General features: G+C 44.9%; 1 protein-coding gene across 2 annotated transcripts in view; it reads right to left on the reverse strand.

The window, feature by feature from the left end:
* The window catches only part of LARGE1 (LARGE xylosyl- and glucuronyltransferase 1), a 641,175-nt gene that overhangs the window by 384,393 nt on the left and 234,910 nt on the right, over nucleotides 1-21,872 (reverse strand). For both annotated transcript variants that reach the window (XM_063447549.1, XM_063447551.1), the window contains exon 3: nucleotides 20,795-21,090. In XM_063447549.1, coding sequence (XP_063303619.1) covers nucleotides 20,795-21,090 — 296 coding nt within the window. The remainder of the gene's footprint in view (nucleotides 1-20,794; nucleotides 21,091-21,872) is intronic.

A 21,872-nucleotide genomic window follows, 5' to 3' on the forward strand; every position in this document is an offset into this window, starting at 1 on the left:
CTGGACCTCAGGGAAGCCACCCTCCTGCTAAAAGTAGGAAACGGGAAGGTAGCTATAAAAGTGTAAATTTTGCATCTGTGTGTATGTCAGTATATGTGTCTGTATTTGAGTGTTCTTGTATAGCAAGACCACTTAATGTTATCTCACATATATATTATTATTATTATTATAGCCAAATTTACCACCCTAACTCCTCCCACAGTTTTTACACTACATAGACAGTAATATACCAAAACGTGCGGATTGTTCCCGATTGAATTGCTATTACTTTGTGGAACGTTTCGCGGAATGGTTCACGGAATATCGTCGTTCTTGTGGCAAAATTTGTCCCATCAGAATGAATGGCAAAATGTTCAAAACTAGAGTGGGAGCTGGCAAAAGCTGAAAAATCAGGACATGATTTCTAAACTGCCACCACTCCCTCATTTTCAAGCCCACCTACACAAATCTTATATCAAAACGTTCAGCTATCCCTGCTGCCACTAGAAATGTCCACGGCTAAGCCATAGTCCTTATAGTTTTCACAATATGACCATTTGTTTGCAACTCATGCCGTCCATTGACATTCATTGAAACTCCACTCTAGCCAGCTCAAATTTGAAGGGCAATTTCTAAACTGCGACTGTGCCTTCACTTTTAATATTTCAGAGACATACTATACATCAAAATGTAGGTATGGGTCTTGTGATTCCAACAATATCAAGTTCTTCACAGGGTGAAGGATTTATAGTTTTTAAAATACGACCATTTGAAGTGAGCAATTTGGAGCAGTTTGTTTTTAACCGCTCTTCTCTGCCCTGTTTGAAATCTATTAGTTCCTGTTGGCAGTTGGTGGAATGTTCGAGGGATTTGAAACCCTGTGTAACAAGGCTGCAATATGAAGATGCTGTTATATATGTATTAATAAAGTGAGTACTTCGTTATACAGGAATTATTGACTGATTTGTACAAAACATCACAGTGACAGCAGGGATAGCTGAACGTTTTGATATAAATTGGTACATTTATAACCCTACATGGCAAGACCACTTACTATTATCTCACATATATATATATTATTATTATTATGATTATTATTATTTCTATTGAGCAATTTGGAGCAGTTTGTTTTTAACCGCTCTCTGCTGTAGAGTGAGTGAACCACACTCCAACCTTTCCACAGTTACTCAAGCCACTCCACCCAGTTACTCCACCCACTCCAGTTGTAGACTACTGGTGGAGGCAAGAACACTTCACACAATTTCCCCAGAAATTGTAGCTTTTCTAGTTGTATGTTGTCATTGTATGTATCATGATCTGTATGTTGTCAGGGTGTGTATCTGTATGTTTTCAGTATGTGTATTCATGTGTGTGTATGCATATTTGCATGTGTGTCAGGTTGTTTATCTGTGTCTCTGTATGTGTATCAGTTTGTGTACCTGTATGTTGTCATTTGTGTATCTATTTGTAGTCCATTTTGTATCTGTATATCTGCATGTGTGTCAGTGTGTGTATTTGTGTGTCTGTGTACCTGTATGTGTATCTGTGTGTCTGAAGGTGTCAGTGTGTGTATCTGTGTGTCTCTGTATGTGTCAGTGTGCGTATAGGTGTCTGTAAATTTAATGTGTGTCAGTGTGTGTGTGGCAGTTTATGTGTTTATGTACATACATCTCAGCTTTCAAACGCCAACACTACGCACAAATACACCCCTGCATTCAAACTACATACAAACACACTCCTCCATTGAAACGTTAACACTACATACAAACACACCTCTGTGTAAAACACCAAAAATGTATATAAACACACCTCTGCATTCAAAAACGAACACTGCACATAAATGCATGCTTGCATTCAAACGTCAACACCACATACAAACATATCCCTACATTCACAACCATACTCCATACAAAAACATGCTTACACAACACACAACCACTGCTCAGTTCTAAATTCAACCCTACAAGCATGACTGTAGTGCTTACTATACTTGGAGTAACCCATTAATAAACATATTTGTTGTTTTTGTACCCCAAATTTATTATTTCTTTATTTTAAAAGAATATTCTGCCTATGATTACAACTCTCTCATCTTACATTATTCACGGTCGAGGGGGAATGCTCTGATGTTATGGAAAAAGAGAATTCTCTCCTGTGCTCTCCCTGTGAGATCTGCCTGACTCAATCTGTCAGTCCAAGTTACACGGCCCATTTGAACCAAGCACCGCTCTCTCCTGAGAGATGCTTCTGTTTAAACACAGCACAGCCAGTATAGGGAAAACATGCTGCTGACTATGTGAGTGCCGAAATGAAACACTGCAAATAGCAGAGATTAAAAATGTCAGACCTCCAGCAGTAAGATTTTGTATGTGCCATAATCAAAATCAAACTGCAGGCTATGACATTATCAAGAGTGTTGGTATTTAATGTTACCTGCCGCAATTCCTTATACTCACAGGGCGAGGCCGTCACAGCGCTGGAATAAAGTGAGTAAAAACACCGGGGGCAGGATACCTAAACAGTCTTTTTATTACTATATTTCAGGAATACATGTGTGTCAGCTGATGCTCTAAGTCAATCAATAAAGCCAATAATTAAAATGTTTTACTTTTCTATCAATTGGGAGCTACTGATTGGTTAATCGTACCTTCTGACCGCTCTAGCCAATTAGCGGTGCCCCTACCCAATGGCATGCTGCCCTTCCTGAAACTCAGTTTCAGAAGCCAGATCCTGCTGATGTACCTGAAGATCCAGCAACAGGTGTGTGCAAGAACATTTTCACCCCTTAAAGCGGCACTGTCATGCCGAACTTATCTTTCTTTAAACGATTCCTCTTCTCTCCCTCTGTCAGGATCTGTTCTTCATTTCTTCCTTTCTGCTCTAGTTTTCATTTAAACTTTGTCTTATGGAGGTTTCCTACACCTGACCAGCTATGACCAGCAGAGGAGCAAAGTGTGCTTCATTTCCAGTGGTCAGAGCAATTTTCCCACAATTCTCACCATTGATCCTGGATCTCACGATGCTTCCTGTCAGTATTCCTGAACGTCCTGTCACTTAGAAAGAACGCCGGCGCAACTACCGAATGAGAACAGTTTCTCCATCCGTGTTAGAATGCAATTCGGGACTTTGTTCGGATCGGAATTTCATTCGAATAAATGAAACTCCGATCCTATTTGTGCCGCGGCTGCATCTTCCAGCCGCTTAGTAGAGAACTCCCTAATTCCCACGGTATTAGGGAGTTATCTACCAAAAGGCTTAAAGACATAAATTGGTCTTTCAGCCAAATTTACTAATGCTAAGTAAAGATTACCTAGTAATAGTACATTCTGACCCTACTTGCTATGCCGCGAGGTCCTTAAGGACCATTTTTTGTTGGACGTACCTGATACGTCCTTGATTGGGAAGGGGTTAAAGGAACACGATAGGGACCTACATTACTTAATCTCATTAAAGTGTTCTCGGGGCAGTGCTCCGGCCTGTATAACCCTGCAATGCAAGACATTATGTTTTTTGAGAAACTGCAATAATTACATTGCAGGGTTAACTCCACCTCAAGTGGCTGTGTTGCAGAAAGCCACTAGAGGCTCTTCTGGGTCCGACACTTTGAATGAGGACATCTAGCATCTTCACATTCCCCAAAGAAAAGCACTGACTCAATGCTTTCCAATGGGGAAGCATTAATGTGCCTGCGGTGAATGCTGCACATGCATATAATGTCTCTGCCCTTTCATCGTTGGAGATGTGGGGGGGGGGGGGGGGGGACTTATAAAGTTAAGACTAGAAAACTATAGCATTAGGAATACAGGTTGTTCCTTTAACCCCTTAAGGACACATGACATGTGTGACATGTCATGATTCCCTTTTATTCCAGAAGTTTGGTCCTTAAGGGGTTAAGCTCCCTAGCCTTAATGCACATACGCTTTGGTGGATTAGGCGCTCACTATATATTATAGGATGATATGGCAGCAGTAACCAATACAAGGAACCCCAACCTTGTAGTGAATAAATGTGAAAAAGAAAGGGAAGGAAACCGCACCCTCAATATATAAATACGTAAAAATATGTAAATATACGTACACAAAGGTCGCAAATAGTCTTCTTATACAATTGACCTCAAAGAAAACATAAAACATAAAAACAATAATAGTGTAGTATGTCAAGTATAGTGGGTGGATAAGTAGTGGTAAGTAATCCACACTCACATGGCCCAGAGCTAACTTAGAACTCAGCTGTTAACACGCCTGGACGTAACAATCCCTGTCTAAGGATATGTAGGTGTCTTCACAATCTCAGATGGGCGATATATGAAAAGATAAGAGAACTCCAAATAGTGCAGTGTGTATGGATAAAATATGTGAATAAATAATGAAATATCGTACTCACATTTGCTAGAGCAGAACTTGCTCTAGTCTTAATGGCATAGGTGGTATGATCCCCACCAAGGAACAAGTTGATAACCAACTGACCTCAAAGAAAACATAAAACATAAAAACAATAATAGTGTAGTATGTTGAGTATAGTGGGTGGATAATTAGTGATAAGTAATCCACACTCACATGGCCCAGAGCTAACTTAGAGCTCAGCTGTTAACACGCCTGGACGGAACAATCCCCGCCTAAGGATATGTAGGTGTCTTCACAATCTCAGATGGGTGATATATGAAAAGATAAGAGAACTCCAAATAGTGCAGTATGTATGGGTAAAATATGTGAATAAATAATAAAATATCGTACTCACATTTGCTAGAGCAGAACTTGCTCTAGTCTTAATGGCATAGGTGGTATGGTCCCCACCAAGGAACAAGTTGGTAACCAGGAGTGAAAAATAATAAAATCCAAATATAATAAATAAGGATAATTTATTTAACAAAAATATATTAAAAAGAGGTTAAAATATAAGTATATAGTCTCTAGCAATCCATTTGACGCGTTTCACCTGTAAAAGGCTTCCTCAGAAGTGTGGAGAGTGTCCTGGTTCCATTCGTTTATATAAGAGTCCCATTAATGATACATACTTCCTGCTTTGTGTGATTGATGCTTCCTGTAACCACCGGTGAACCGCACGCGTCATACCGGAAGTGACGCGGCGTAGTGTGTCCGTGGTTGTGTCCGTGTTCCATATATGGAATGCATACAAAACTATATTAGTGATGCTGTGTTCCATTGGAATAGGTAAGAAAAAAAAGTCCATTGGAGAAATTTATAAGCATTATTGCCGAGATGTGTTCTAGACCTTACATAGAACACATCTCGGCAATAATGCTTATAAATTTCTCCATCAACAAAGTGGGCGGTAGGTATTAAAAGGTTGACTACCCCTGGACTAGACCATTAGTTTACTAAGAGTTAAGCTTAAAAAAACAAATTCAAAAAAATAATCCAATTCTCAAGGTCCATATACAACCGGGCTTGAGGAATCAAAAGGGTCGGGCTGCCATGGCAACTGAGCAACTGGACCTGGTAATGGAATTCTGTCTCTCCAGTCCTCCCCTATATTCCTTGACAAATATGAAGCTTAGAGTAAGTAAATAAACTAATGACAGCCACATAGCTATTTAAAGGAATCCTTCTGGTACCATAACAACTTTTTTTTATCTCAAAGGGGACTTTTTAAAAACAAAAAGTTGTTTAATCTGTAATTTGACTCTATAACTTCTCAGACATCTGATAAAGGTCTATTATCATTGTACTTGAGTGCACTAGAAAAATATTTGTGTTTATTTTTTGCCAGTAGTAGAACACCACAATCTGTGAAATTCATCAAAAAAATGAAACATATATGTGCAAAACACAGAAAATTAAAAATAACCAGCAGTGTCTGGTGATAAAATAATTAAAGGAAAAGTGCCAAAATACCCTGGGAGATTTACATTCTACAAATATGTCCCACACTTGTCTGTTTTTAGATTCTGTGAATGCTACACTTAGGATTTGTAATATTTTGTTTATCTAGTATACTTAACAATATGTATTTTTGAGGTTTGAAAAATAAGATTAAATATAGAAAGCAATACATTTTTATCCTGCAATTAGACCCATTCATCTTTGCTCCTTGCCATTCATTATTATAAGCTACATATAGAAAAAAGCAAGCCGAGAACAGGCTAAGGGTAAGAAGGGAGGGGGGGGGGGGGATATAAAGTTTTTTTGTTTTGTTTTTTAAATATAAAAAAAAATAAAAATACATATTTCTAAATATAAACATATTTACACTCACACTAAGAGCACTCACACACAGCACCCTCACACACAGCATAATCACACACAGCACACTCACAATAACAACACCCTCAGACACACACAGCAAAATCACACACACACACAGCACCCACAGACACACACAGCAAACTCCCACAGCACCCTCAGACACAGACAGCACCCTCACTCACACAGCACCCTCAGGCACAGACAGCAACTCCGACACACACACACACACACACAGCACCCTCACACACAGACAGCAACCTCAGACACAAACAACAACCTCCAACACACACAGCACCCTCACACAGCACCTTCACTCACACAGTACCTTCAGACACACACAGCACCCCCAGACACACAACACCCTCACTCACACAACACCCTCAGACACACACAAAACACTCTCACACATGTACAGCACACACACACACACACACACGTATGTATAATATATAAAATAACCCTCAGTAAGTTAACAGACAAAGGAAATTAGAAACACAGAATGTAACAGTAGATACAAACACCCTCACACACACAGCACCCCTCTTACACACACACTGCACTCCTCACACACATGCTGCACCCTTCACACATAAACACAGCACACCCAACACACTGCGCCCTTCACACATACAATACGTCCAAACATATATATATATATATATATATATATATATACATACATACACTACAGCACCCCTCACACTGCACCACTACACACATCACGCTCCAGATACACGCTAGATACCTTACCCTATATACACTCTGAATCATCTATACACACACACACACAATCTCCTATACGCACTCTGGGTCCTTTGCACACAAGATCCTCTACACACACACTACACAACCTACACACACTACATTCCTGACATACAAACTCTGGATCCCCACTACACTACACTACTACACTACATTCCTTGTAAGCAAACACACACAGCATTCTTTAAACACACACTCGCTACAACCCCTACACACACTATGCCACCTATACACACACACACACACACACACACACTACAGCCCATATTCACACACTCGCTACAGCCCCTAGCCACACATATAACACCACAAACACAAATAAAATCGACCTATTTACACAATACCACACCACAATCACCTCACTCTACACACACGCAATCCCACAAACTGGCTACAATCACATGCACCATACGCTTTTCTGGCCCTTTTGTCCTCTGGTATCCCACTTATGGAGACACCAGAGACAAGTTGAAAGCAAACACAGCGCAAGCATGTTATTACATTTGCTTGCGCTGTGCAGAACAAATACAGGGCCTTTTTCCCATGCTAGAGCTCTTCAGCGGGGCTCTGTGCATTGAACCAACATACTCACTTTGAGAGGGGGCGTGCTTGTCATTAGTGATGACAAAACAGACCCTCTCTGGCCCTGCCCCCTTCTCAGGGGGCCGCTGTGATTGAAAAATGCCCGGGCTGAATTTTTTTTCCCAGTCTGGCCATGGCAGTGCTGCACTAGGAAGCATCTAGTAGCCATCTGAGGAGTGGAAAGTGGTGGTATCTCTAGGCTGTAATGTACTGCCTTTTCTCTGAAAAAAGTTTACTGTTTACTGCAAACAGCCTAAAGGGACTGACTATACTCACCAGAAGAAATACAATAAGCTGTACTTGTTCTGGTGACTCTAGTCTCCCTTTAATATATATTTAAAAAACAACAAAGCATTATATAAAAAGAAATTAACACTAGCTACAGTTGATTTTTAATGTTTTATTCAATAGCGAAGTGTTTCCCCTTTAAAGTTATAGTATCAGAAATTTATCAAAGATTTATCTTTAAAACTGTATTTTGGCCTGATTGTCATGGTGGATGGATGCATCTTGAGCTAGCTCCTCCACCATACTGCTTTAACGGGCATATTACATCTTTACTAAGCGTGAACGGAGATAAATACATCAAGGTTTATACTCCCTGACTCATCTGACACCCCCGTGTAGCAGTCTGCGGTTGGTCAGAAATCCACTTACCTCATCATGGCAAATGCGTCCTAGTGCACGTCAGAGGAGAGAGGCTGAAGATCTCCTGCTCCAGAGGTGCCTAGAAACTGCTAACGGTGACAAGTGCCCCATTGCCCCACCCTTGGACCGGTGAAGGTGATCCTGGTCCACTCCTGGGGGGCCATCTGTACTTGCCGAAACCAAGGGGTGAAGCCTTCAAAGCCTGATAACTGTTTGCGATCTACCTAGTATGGCGGCAACCACATGTCTTCCCATCCCTAGCATTGAGCAACTTGACACTGAGTCCAAACTAGAAAGGCTCTTTGCTGATTTTTGAAGACGACTAGAAAGCAGGCTCTGTGTGCGCAAGAATCACACTCCACAAGGGCTGTGTAACCAACCATCCCGCAGGATCCTGCAATGCTCCCAGACTGGAGGTAGACAGCGAGACACAAGAACCGCCACATAATCAGCACTGCACCCTCAGACCAGCTGCAGCCCCAGCCTATTCCTGTTCCAACCCGAGAGGCAAAGGTCGGGGTCTTCTCGGTCACAGCGAGGCTCACCACCACTCCCTAAGCTGACGGTCCAGCGTTCTTCACTGAAGCACTCCTGCCTGGCCGGTGTTGTGGCTCCTGTATTGCTGGGGAACATGAAGCAGCTCCTGATGACACCAGACCATGCTTTGACACTGAAGGGCATATGCTTTTAGTTATAGAGAGACATAATGTTTGCTTTGCTTTCCATTTTGTTGTCACTTTGTATTCATCTCCAATGGTCCTACTGGGCTTCACACTATTCCATCGGCCCTCAATTTAGATTGTATATAGATGATAAGGAGGAAGCCCTTTTGGAAGGATGACACTGTTAGTTAATCTACAATTTACCATAACTTTTAAATTATTTTTCTACAATTCAATAATTATAACTTAAGCGTGTCTAACCACAGTGTTTCTCACCTTATCTTGTTATTCCTCAAGTCAGGGCCGTCACATTCTATGTTTCTATGTTTACAGCTAGCTACCTACATATACCTAGCTAATTTGTAAATATATTTTTATTTCTCTCGTAACATGTTTAGTGAGTAGACATGCGTACCACATCAAATGAACTGTAAGCTGTGAGACTCGCAGGTCTCCATTGGCATGCTTAAAGTGTTACAAGTATACTACATCAAATTAACTGTGAACTGTGAGACACGCAGGTCTCCATTGGCAAATTCAGTGTGTAGACATGCATACTACATCAGGTTGGCTTTGAACTGTGAGACACGTAGATCTCCATTGGCATATTCAGTGTGTAGACGTGCATATAACATCAGGTTAACTTTTGAACTGTGAGACACGTAGGTCTCCGTTGGCATATTCGGTGTGTACCCCTGGATGCAACATCAGATCATACAGAGGTAGGGTTTGGGTCATGGGTAAGGAAGCGTCATCTGGGTTCAGAAGCCCCCTGTACGGTTGGTTCCGTTAGATGTTTGGGTCGTAGTAGAGGGTGTCAGAAGCAAGTGTAGTGGCCAGTAATATTGCGTAGGCGTGAGTGAGTGTGGGCTCTCAGGCCCCATGCGCTATGTGGATCCGCCGGTCCCACCTAGTCCTTGTGTGTTACTTCAGAGAGTCATCGCCCCCCTGATTGTGTGCGGTCAGGACTATACCAGTCTCGTCCGACCATGTGATCCGTCTAGTCTGTGTCCTGATAGGTAGTCTACTTACGGCCCTGTTCCCTCGCGTGTGTGCAACTGCACGGCGGGGAGTCGTTATACGGGCTACCCCAGTCATCAGCAGTCTCGTAGGCCTAGCTAGGCTTCACCAACTCTTGGGTATCACGGGTTGCGGGTGGCTAGTGGGTTCGCTAAGGGTAATGGGTTATGGCGAAGGGGTGTCAGGTGGGTCTAGGTCAGCCTGCGTCTGGGTCCTTAGGGCGTCTTGGTACCAGTCCTGTCCCCGGGTTCGCGTTCCGCCCAGAAATTTGGTGTTGTCGCTCTCAGCAGCCAGTGCGTCCATGTGTTAAGGTAAGTCTGGTGTGTGTTGTTTGCGGTGGCGTGTAGTTCTTCCAGTGACCTTAGTTCCTCCATTTGGGTGAACCACGTCCCCAGCGGGGGAGTGATCTGCTTTTTCCAGTGTTGTGGAATGATCGTTTTAGCTACATTGAGGATACGTATTGTCATTGATCTTTTGTATGCGGACCGGGTGGTTTTAGTGTGGTGTAGTAGCATTTCCGCTGGGCCGAAAGGTGGTGGGTCATCTGTGAATTGTCCTATAATTTTGTGTATGTTCCTCCAGTACGGGGTTATCTTGCTACAGTCCCACCAGATGTGCAGGAGTGTGCCTCTTTCCGTGCCGCATCTCCAGCACTCTGGGGGGCAGTCAGGGATGCGCACGCTCATTGCGGCGGGTGTGCAGTACCAGTGGGTTAGTAGTTTATACGCTGTTTCTTGGGTCTTACTGAAAGTGGAGCAGTGGTGTGTCAAGTAGCATATTTTTTCCCATTCCACATTATTGAATGTGCGTCCCAGTGCCGCCTCCCATTTTCCCATAAAGCTGGGTTGTGCGGTCGGTGTTCGTATCAGGAGTGAGGTGTACATAAGGGAGACTCCATGGGTCAGTGGGTCTGGGGTCAGACAATGGTCTTCGAAATATGTGGGAGCTCTTGTCAGGGTGGGCCCCTGTGGGAGTGTTGCGATGTATGTCTGGATCTGTTTATATTTTAAGCGCGTCAAGAGGTTGTGTTCTCCTTCCCCTCCTAGGTCCCCTAGCGTTTTAAGTCCGCTCGTCGTGTAGACGTGTTTGAGTCTAGGTAGTGGGTCCGGTATAAGGGACTTAAACGCTCTAGGGTTTAGTCCAGGGGGGAAGCTCGGGTTGTGTGTCAGGGGGAGCAGGGGCGATGGGTATGGTGCTAAGTCGTGTTTCCCCTTTGAGCTGTGCCACTCCTGCAGAGTAGCCTTTACGTACGGGGAGTATTTCCTGTTCTCGCGCCTTATCCCTGGGGGCAGCCATGGTAGTATTGAGCACCTGCTTCATGTTCCTCTGCCTGCTTCCATTGGTTCTGGACCCCTGGTTTGGTCCATTCAATTATCCGAAGAAGATGGCATGCTCTGTAATAGAGGGTGAAGTCTGGCAGGGCCAGGCCACCTCTATCTTTCGGCTGTGTCAGTAGTGTGTGTCTAAGTCTCGGTCGTTTCCCATTCCAGACGTATCTACCCAAGGCTGTGCGGAGTGTGGTGAAGAACGTGCGGGGGATCGTGATGGGGATGGTTTGGAAGAGGTACAGGAGGCGGGGGAGGAAATTCATTTTAACTACTTGTATCCTGCCCAGCCACGAGATGTGGGGGTGTGCCCATTCCTTCAGCTCAGTGCGGAACCGTGCGTGTATCGTGTCGAAATTTTCCCTGAGTATGTCTCCTGCTTTTCGTGTGAGCCAGATACCCAGGTATTTAATTTTATGTGTGGCCCACTGGAATGTGTAATGTTGGCGTAACGGTGTCGCCCTGTGCTCCGGGATGTCGATGTTCAGTATGTATGATTTTGAGAGATTTATTTTAAAGTTGGATATCTTCCCAAAGTCCCGAAAGGATTTCAGAATGTTGGGAAGAGATACTTCCGGGTTCGTCACATAAAAAAGCAGATCGTCTGCATACGCCGCTACTTTATGGTGTGTCATCCCTGTCTGGACTCCCATTATGTCAGGGTTGTTCCTAATCGCTACCATGAGTGGTTCGAGGGCCAGCACGAAAAGTAGCGGTGAGAGAGGGCATCCCTGTCGGGTGCCATTTAGAATGTCAAACGGTGCTGATAACGCCCCGTTAATTATCACTTGGGCTGAGGGTTGTGAGTATAGAGCCATTATCCACCCCATGATTCCCGGGCCCAGGCCAGCGTGTGTCAGTGTCCGGAACAGATAGTTCCAGCTGACTCTGTCAAAGGCCTTCTCCGCGTCTGTTGACAGCAGGAGAAGGTTGCTTCTTCTGTGTTTGTCGCCGTGCATCAGCGTGAGGGTGCGTATAGTGTTATCCCGGGCCTCTCTCCCCGTCACGAATCCCACCTGATCCGGGTGTACCAGTGTGGGTATGTGTGTCTGCAGTCTAGTGCCCAGTATTTTGGCTAATAATTTAAGATCGCAGTTTATAAGGGATATGGGTCGGTAACTCCCGCAATGTTCTACATCTTTGCCCTCCTTAGGGAGGATGGTGATATGGGCCGCCAGCGTTTGTTTGGGGAAGTGGTGTCCCTCCCTAATGGCATTGAATGCCGCTACCAGAGGGTCATACAATATGTCAGCATATGTCTTATAATAGCAGAGAGGAAGGCCATCTGGGCCCGGGCTTTTGCCTGGTGCCGTTCGTTTGATAGCCGCGGCTAGCTCCTCCAGTGTGATTGCTTCGTCCAATAAGGTCGCCGTGTCGCTAGTGTGGGTATTGTATGGTTGGCAAGGTATTCATTGATAGAGTCCGATAGTCGCGTGGTTGCCTGTGTCGATGTCGGGCTTGGGAGTGCGTACAGGTCCGCATAGTACGACCTGATTACTTCCTGTATCTTGGCGGGGAGTCTGTGCAGCGTGTTCGTGTTGTCGCGGATGCGGTCAATATATGTCTGTTGTCTGCGTTTAGCAAGCATTCGTGCCAGGAGTCTGCCACTCTTGTTGCCATGTAGAGAGAAGAATGCCTTATGCCGCAGCGCATCTCTGTGGTATCGGGTTTGAAGCAGTTTGGTCAGGTCCCTACGTAGTGAGAGCAGTTGTTCCTGTTGTGCTTGTGTCTGTTGGGTTTTGTTGAGGGCGTCTATGGCCTGTATGTCTGTTAGAAGTGTGGTCAGTCTCTTCTCCCTCAATTTTTTCAGTGTGGCGCCCTGTCTAATGAAGTGGCCGCTTTTGTGTGCCTCCCATACTATCGTCGGGGTCGTTTGGTCGGGTGTGTTGATGGAGAAATACTCCCTGAGGGTCGATGCTATGTCCGCCTTAACAGTGGGATCGGAAAGCAAGTATTCATTAAGTCTCCACTTGGCTACTCTGGGACGGAATAGAGGTGAGGCCAGTGTGAGCGTCACCGGGGCGTGGTCTGACCACGTCGCTGTGCCAAGCTCTGTCTGTAGGACCAGTGGTAGGTGATAGTGTTGGAGGAAGAAGTAATCTATCCTGGAGTATGAGTTGTGTGGGTGTGAAAAAAATGTGTAGTCCCGTTCGTCCGGGTGGAGGGCCCTCCAACTATCCACTAGTTTGTATTTAATGAGGAGAGTTTTAATTGTGGATAGGTGTTGGGTCGGGACCTGTGAAGTGCCAGTGGATGAGTCCCACTTCGGGTCTAGCGCCAGATTACAGTCTCCACCTAGGACTTGTATGCCCTCAGTGAATGCCGCCAGTTTGCGGAGGGTCTGTGAGAAAAATCTATGGTGTCTCTGATTGGGGGCGTACACATTGGCGAACGTGTATGTCTGGCCCGCAATTGTTCCCTTCAGGAACACATATCTACCTTCCCTATCCGTTTGAACTCCCGTCTCCTGGAGGGGTACCCTTTTGTGTATGAGTATTGCCGCACCTCTCGCCTTACCACCGTGGTAATCGCTAAAGTACCCTGTAGTGTATCGGTGATCCTGTAGCTTGGGTCTGGACCCTTCTCTAAAATGTGTCTCCTGCAAGTACACTATGGACGCACTGGCCGCGTGAAAGTCCCGCAGAGCAGTCGCCCTGCGTTCAGGCTTGTTCAGGCCTCTCGCATTTAGGGATATGATCGTAAGATTGGCCGGTGCGAGTGACATCTCTAGAAACCGTCAGTCCGTCGGTCGTCCGTTAATAGGGGGGTCTGTATAGCGTCCGGGTTAAGGGATTAGGGGTTGGATTTGGGGGTCCGCCGCATCAGAGGCGTTAGAGTGAAGGCGTCTGGGCGGTCCCTAAGACCCGAGCCTAGTAGAGGGCCCGGTGTCTCGGCCACCTAAGTGTGGCGCCTGTCCCTTGGGGGAATAGGAGGAAGGCCTAGGCCTCCAAGTAAGTCGTGGTCCCGCTGTGTGCGGACTGTCGTGGGCGAGTCACCTTGTGATCTCTTGTCAGCCCTAACCGTCCTACTCAGTCGGTTTCCTGTGTGTCTCCTTCGTGGCTCTATTAGTTGCTGTATCATGAGTATGCGTGTCCTCGCCTGAGGTGTGTGGGGCAAATACATTTCCGTATCAGCAATCAACAGTAAACAAAAGTAATTAAAACACAATAGCAGTAAACATGGATTAGGATATACATTTGAATGTGAGCGTTAGGATATGGTGGCACCCGTCCCACAGCGTAAAGGCCCAGCCCCTAGGCAGTCCAGTGTTGTGTTCTCGAGGTCCGTGCCATGAGGCCTAAGTAGACCTCCCTGTAATGCCCCCCCCTGTGGTGCCCTCTCAGGGCCATTGTGATTGTATTCCGGTTACCGTCCGGAGGCCCGAGCGGGCCGAGTCCCCGCGCCCCCACCTGCTCCTGGGTAGGTCGTCACAGGTTGAAAGGAGGGTGCGGTTGCCCGGCCCGGTCTGCGACCCCCGTTCCTAAGGCTCTGCGTCCCTCCCTGAAATAGTGTTCCCTCCAAAGGCTTCCCACCTCCCCCTCCCTCCCTCTCGGCGGCCCGGGCGCGCTAGGTCCCCGTCCCCCTAGCCCGCTCCTGAAAAGGTCATCACGGGTCTACTGAGGAGGATACGGTAACCCAGCCCGCCCCGCAGCCCCCGACACCTAGACACATTTGTATAACATAAGTAGGGATTCCCCCCCTCCACGCTCCCGCCTAGATGTTCCCTTAGCCTAGCCCTCCCCTCCATCCCGCTTCAGGTGTGAGTAGGCCCCTAGGCCGCGAGGCCCGTGTCATATTGGTACTTGTGGTTCTCAGACAGGGAGACAGAGTCCCCTGGAGCCCTAGCTCCTTTCAGTCCGGGCCGGCCCAGCGGCCTGTGGTGACCTAGTTCAAGTCCGTGGTTACTCTGCAGGCTCGGTGGCGGGCGAACCGCAAACCGTGGTAGTCTCCAGGGCATTCTTGATCTCGTCGTTAGTTGGGTTAGCGCCCCGGGATCGCGGTTCCCTGCTGGGCAAGGGGGCCTGTGCTTAGGGTCAGGTAGTGGTGTCTACAGTTCCAGGTGTGGGTTGGAAGGTCTGTGGTAATGCGCCGGGGCTGTGGTCATCTTGGTAGAGGTTGTGTGGAACTCGAGGGGGTGGGCACCCCGTTGCTGGGCCCGAAGTCCACGGGACAGGTGCCGCTCGGAGATTACGTCTGTTTATAGGCCACGTGGGCCCGTCGCCTGCTGGCGTGTGGTCCTTGGTATCTGGGATCCGGTGGCCTGTCTCCCGATTCTCTGGGTAGGTGTATAGAGCAGTAGAGGGTCAGGCTAGGTTAGTGAGGCAGGTGTTATTTGTAGCTCTCTCGCAAGAGCCTCCATGTCGTTCTTCTCCCTGATTTCAAAAGGGCCTTTTGGAGTATGCACTTGGAGTCCGTTTGGGAAGCACCAGCGGTATTTGATTTTGTTAGATTGCAGCTGCCTGGTAAAGGGGCGCAAAGCCCTGCGATATGCCAGCGTAGTGGGTGACAGGTCCGGGTAAAGCTGGATCTCTGTGCCCTCCAAGAGCACCTTGCCCAGTTCTCTTGCTTTGCGGAGGATCTCTTCCTTTTGTTGAAAATTGGCAATGCAACATATTATATCCCGGGGGATGCCCCCAGGTGGTCCCTTCGGTCTGAGAGCTCTGTGGGCCCTTACCATCTCAAGTGGGGCCTGTGGTGGTCTGCCCAGGAGGCTGTTGAATATGCCCGTAAGGGTGTGTTGTATTGGGGCTGTGTCGTCCACTTCTTCCGGCACGCCACGGACCCTAATGTTCTGCCGCCTGCCCCGGTTGTCGAGGTCCTCTAGGTGGTAAGCCATTTGCCGGATTTGAAGAGTGCTAAGTTGCAGGGAATCTGTGGTTGCGGACTGCGCCGATGACATGTGGTCGCAGTCCGCTTCGAGTTGAGAGACCCTCTGACGTAGGCCGCTAAATTCTTCTCTCATGGCCTGCAGCTCCGACGTGATGGAGGAGCGGAGCTCATTGTTCGCTGCTCTCAGTTCGTCCTTGGTGGGCAGATTACGCAATATATCCATCCAGCCAGGGTGGGTAGCTGGGGTATCCATTGCGGGGGTCTCGGTGAGGGTCTCCCCCTCGTGTGGAGATGGCGGGAAAAACCCTTCGGAGGCCGCAGAGTCGCTGGATGCCTGCGTGTCCGGGTCCGCCGGGGTGATCAGGTATTGCCGCAGGGAATGGTGACTGTTCCCTCTGGGAGTGTCGGCAGGCTTAGTGGCTTGTGCTGCCCTGTGAGTTTTGCCCATTGTCGGGGTAGTAAGGTGCTTTTGGCGAGGAAAAGAGCTGAAAAAAGCTGAGCCTGGAAGGGAGCTCAGGAATCACGCTGCCATCTTCCTCGGCTTCCAGGCCACGCCCCCTACCTAGCTAATTTGTATCGATCCAATTTCTAGATATTTATTTTGTATTTATTACTGGTATTTATAAAGTAGCAACAAATTCCACAGTGCTGTACAATTGGAAAAAATACAATACAATAAGAACAGACGGATACAAAAGTTAGAGGGCCCTGCCCATGAGCTTACAATCTAAAGGTTAAAATGGGGAGACGAGACAAAAGGTAGCAGAGGAATTTGTTTGTGATGGCAAAGAGAGTTAATAGTATGAAAACATAGCCTGAATATGCCAGTCTTATACAAAAATGGTGCACTGTTCTCAAATGCCTCATATATGGTTTTCTCTGTGAGAAGTTCTGCTTGTTTATGTTGTTGGACCATTACAAGCTTGTGTATCTCTATCTTTCTGCACTACAAATTAAAGAATTATAAAAAATAAATGTATTTCACAATAGTTGTCCTATTTGATCAAAAACTACCGGTAATTGAAATCCTAGACGTATTAGGCATTTTAACAATCAGAACTATTAAGTAAATAATTTTTGAGTTTTGTCTGTTTTTTTTTTTTTTTTGCATTAGTGGTAAACAGATTGTAACAGTGAAAATAATGTTTTCCTGTTCTTAAAGGAACATTATAGGGTCAGGAATACAAACATTTATTCCTGACCCTATAGTGTTAAAAACACTATTTAGGTTTCCAGCCCCCCTTGCTCCCCTATATAGGATAAAAACTCAACTTTATTCCGGCTCTTGGTCTGAGATCAGCAAAATGTACGATCTTAGCCAATCCAATGCTTTTCCATTGCCAATTTTGATGATCTCAGCCAAGGATGTGGGGCCAGGCCGTGGAGCCAAACGCCGTGCTGGCCACTCAGCTGAATGTCAGTGTTGCACTCAGGAAGTACCTCTAGTGGCCGTCTGAGTGACTGCCACTGGAGGTATCCCAAAGGCAGTGTTTAAATTAAAATGCCTGCAGGAACATACTATACTCACCGCAACAAATACATTAAGCTGTAGGTGTTCTGGTGACTATAGTGTCCCTTTAATATTTTATATATATGGTATCAAAAGAAAGCCACATCTGTCCTTACATTTTTTTTATTTATAATATGTATAGGGGCTCTTTAAGAGACATTTTTACATTTTCAATTTAAACAGAGCTTCTTTGTGAAATAACGTGTTTCTGATAGCTGAGCAGAAATCGCTCTTTTTCTTCGGAGTCTACATCATTTCCCCATTTAGTGCTTATCTTACTGCATTATGGAAAGTCCATGACATAACCCACCATGTGGAGCATTAGCAGATATAGAAAGAAGCACACCACACTAATGTATGCGATATTGAATAGTACACTCAAAGAAAATGTCTACATTCTTATGGAATGTGCCCTTTAAAGGTTACCGCTCCTTTTTTAAATACTGCTACCAATCTAGACCAGGGGACCTCAAGAGCCAGAGGGTATTTATTTAGAAAGTGTTTTGCAAGGAAAAATACATTTTTTATATTTCTCTTGATTTAAATATGCCCAGGAACATAAAGAGCTAATTTTAACAGTGTTGAATTAGCTCCAGGAGACAGTTAGCAGTAGGCATGCATTTAAACATGGCACAGCTGGCTTATACCTTATTTTTAAGTATGTTAAGAAGAAACGATTCACTTTATAAATGTTACCTTCAAAATGCTTTTAGTTATGATAGTAATGCTATAATGGCACACTGCATTCAAACAACATTTAAATAGTCAGCATTATTACACCAAGCTGAACTCCATTGAAAACTATTCTTTAACCGTGTAACAATAGAGTACTGAGACGGTAAAGTGGTGTAACACTGACACATGTGGTCATTAGAGGTGTGGACTGTAACGCCAAACACTCTTATCCTGGCTGGCTTCCACATAATCTTGTAAGTGTCCTTTATACTAATGTTCATAATTCATCTAACACTAACTAACCCCTAATCATTGTCCAACCTGCAGCCATTATAATGCAGATATTTTTAACAAGGCTGCAATGATGCTGCACTTTTCTGAATGCCACAACATTACAGAATTTTTGAAACGATTAACATTTTAAACACGCAGTTATGCCATCTATTTGATATTTTGGATGCATCGTTAGCACATGAATGTAGGACACATAAAGAAAAATCGAATTTAAATTATTTAGATTTATACAATTTGATTGTTTTCATTTTTTTTTTAATTTGTTAATTCTTTACAGAATAATTGGAGGTAGGGAGATTGAGAGTTTAAACAGTTTTAGATATTATTTGGTATCATACGTGGTCTGAAACACCAGTATATGAGCAGAAATGGGAATTTTGCCATGCACATTAGCTGTGATAAACCCAGAAAAATACAAGTGGAGCAAATCTCTACTTGTGGATAACAGCTTCTCTTAATTGAAGGAAGAAAACATGCCATTCCCAAAATGTCAAAAGAGGACAATTGCTCAGGTCCCGCAAGAGGCAATGAACTGGCATGGACAACATATGCGTAGTTTCCTTTTATGTAACAATGGAAAATGTGTATTATTATTTGTAGTCCAGGATTTATTTAAGATGATATATATGCCAGTGCTCTCGTCTATGAAGGATGTGTCTTAAGGTTTATTCATTAAACAATGAATTCTAAACTCTAAACCCGATTGACTAAACTAAGTCCATGAGATCTATATTGGTATCATAGCTAGGTTTTATAACTATTTTAAAGGGACACTCCAGGCACCAAAACAACGTAACAACTTAACTAAATCTAAATGTACCTTAAGGAGTTAAAAAACAAATCACAAACAGTTTAACCCCAAAGTTGCCTTCAGCAGAGATGTCCACTCCACACAGGGCCGGTGCAAGGATTTTTGGGTACATAGGCGAAGATGCATTTCGGTTCACTTCGGTTCGGCACTTCCAAAATTCGGGAATTCAGCACTTCGGGTAAGTGTAGGGTTAGGGTTGGGTTAGGAGTAGGGTTAGGAGTAGGGGTAGGGTTAGGAGTAGAGTTATGGTTAGGGTAGGGTTAGGTTTAGGAGTAGGGTTATGGGTAGCGGTAGGTTAGGGTTAAGGGTAGAGGTACCCTAACCCTACTCCTAACCCTAACCATAACCCTAACCCTACTCCTAACCCTAACCCAACCCCTATCCCTAACCTACCCCAAACCCAATCCTACCCCTACCCGTTTTTCCACTTTTCAGAAGTCTGAAGCACTTTGGCACTTCTGAAATTCAGCACTTCAGAAGCATCCGAATGTCCGAAATTCGTCCGAATTTCCATTCGGATCGAGCCGAATTGCACATGTCTACCAACTCCCCATTCACTAAACCGGCTTGGAAAGAAACATACATTTTCCAAGCGAATGGGGAAATAGTGAATGGGGAGTTGCTGCTTGGCTGAGAGTGTCAGCAGACCTCTGTGGCGCCCTTTCCCGGAGGTGCTCCTCGCTTGGGGGGGAAGTAGACATCGTTGCTGAAGGCAACTTTGGGGTTTAAACGTTCGAGAATTATTTAACCCGTTGAGGTAGGAGTGCCTCAGGGGCCTCCTGACATCATAACAACTTAATTTAGATGAAGTTGTTTTGGTGCCTGGAGTGTCTCTTTAAGTCTACTAGTATGGCCCACATTTTACAAACCAGGCTTCCAAATCTCTACAATTAAGTAAACAAACTCCTTAATCTTATAAAACATTTATTCAAAGGAAAACTATGGTGTTAGGAATAAAATGTGTTTTCCTTACACTATAGTGACCTATTTACTGTTTAGATGCCTGGCTCCACCTGTAAGAAATTAATATAGAAGTTAACTTACCTTTTCTCCCACACTGTAGTGCAGTCTCTGCAGCTGGTTCTGCCTCCAGGGTGATCTCAACCAATCCAGTACTTTGCAATGGGAAGAATTGAGAGTCTAGTACGTATGTGCAGCAAAATACCATGCTGTGCCATTCACATGGTCTCTATGAGACCATCTGATTGAAATAGGTTAGTTTTACTCAGTAAGACAGCCACTAGAGGCATTTTAATCCTACAGTGTAAACATTGCCATTCCTGCATCGATCACTCCAACGAGAGGAAGTTGTCGGTTTCTCTCTAGTGTTCCTTTAAGTGTTTCTAAGTCACCTGTGCTGCTATGACCTTACAGTATCTAGGAATTCTCCATATTGAAGCTTGGAAGCCCACTGTTCTAAAAGTCTAGGAACATTTGTCCTAACAAATGCAAAACAGCTGGAGACATACATATTAAACATATTAACATACCTCGCATTTCTCCACAGCTGGCTGCTGGCCGCATTCTGAGCTGTTACCGGCCACAATTCCTGCCCGCAGGCTTTCGCTGTCACCTGTTCCTTCCTCCATTGAGTAGGTTTTGGAGCGGTTACCATGGCGGTGGGAGGGTCGACGACTCTGCACCAGGCTGAGTTGCTTACGAAGGACTCGGTTTTCTTCCTCCACTTCTCGCACGCGCACCTCCAGGCTCTCTCGCTGGCTGGAGGCGGAGTAGCGAGGGCTGTGAGGCTGAGAGTCCAGTGGTGACAAGGAGACAGACTTTCCATCTACAAATAAAGAATAGACAGGATTCAATATGGAAAAGCAAGAAACCATCTTCATTAACATACCATTAGTTCACTGGGTTCACAACATTCAGTTAGCATGTATTATATTATATATGAACACTGTACTTCTTCCATTAATGTGTTTATGTCAGTTGTATTATTTATGCATCTTCAAATCAAATTTGCTCAATCCAATGGTTCTCATAGAGGAGCACTGCAGATAGAAGGCTCTTGTGCGGTATTCATTGCAATCCGCCAATTAATTTCTTCTTTTCGATAAGCATTAAATGCAATGTTTTTTTATTAGAGGTCATGAGCCCTACAATGCACGTTTACGTTTGGCAAACTAATTGACAGCTCAGCACACTGCCCACAAATCTACTGTTTGTGAATTGCAGCCTGGGGATAGTTAGATGGTGAGCTTCACATTTTATGGTCGCGTTATGAGTAGGTATTAGAGCTGGACTGGCTCTCTGAATTAGAGGACTTGAGAGCATGACTGGAAGCGGTGCTGTCAAGCCCTCACACAAGGGAACAAAATACAACAAGACAGGACAAAGTGGGACATATTTAACATATGAAGTTATTATAGTGCCTACAGTGTTCCTTTCAGGAGACTTTAAATACCCTTGTAAAATTTAGAATGTTGTTTATTTAGTATGTGCACTATTATAAATGTTTCACCTACTTCAAAATCATTATCTAGTATGGTGGTTAGTCTGATTGAAATAGTACGTTTCGGAGGAATAGCCTCTAGTGGCTGTCAGAATGGCAATGTTTTT

This window comes from Pelobates fuscus, chromosome 3, assembly GCF_036172605.1.
Source record: "Pelobates fuscus isolate aPelFus1 chromosome 3, aPelFus1.pri, whole genome shotgun sequence".
Classification (NCBI taxonomy): domain Eukaryota; kingdom Metazoa; phylum Chordata; class Amphibia; order Anura; family Pelobatidae; genus Pelobates; species Pelobates fuscus.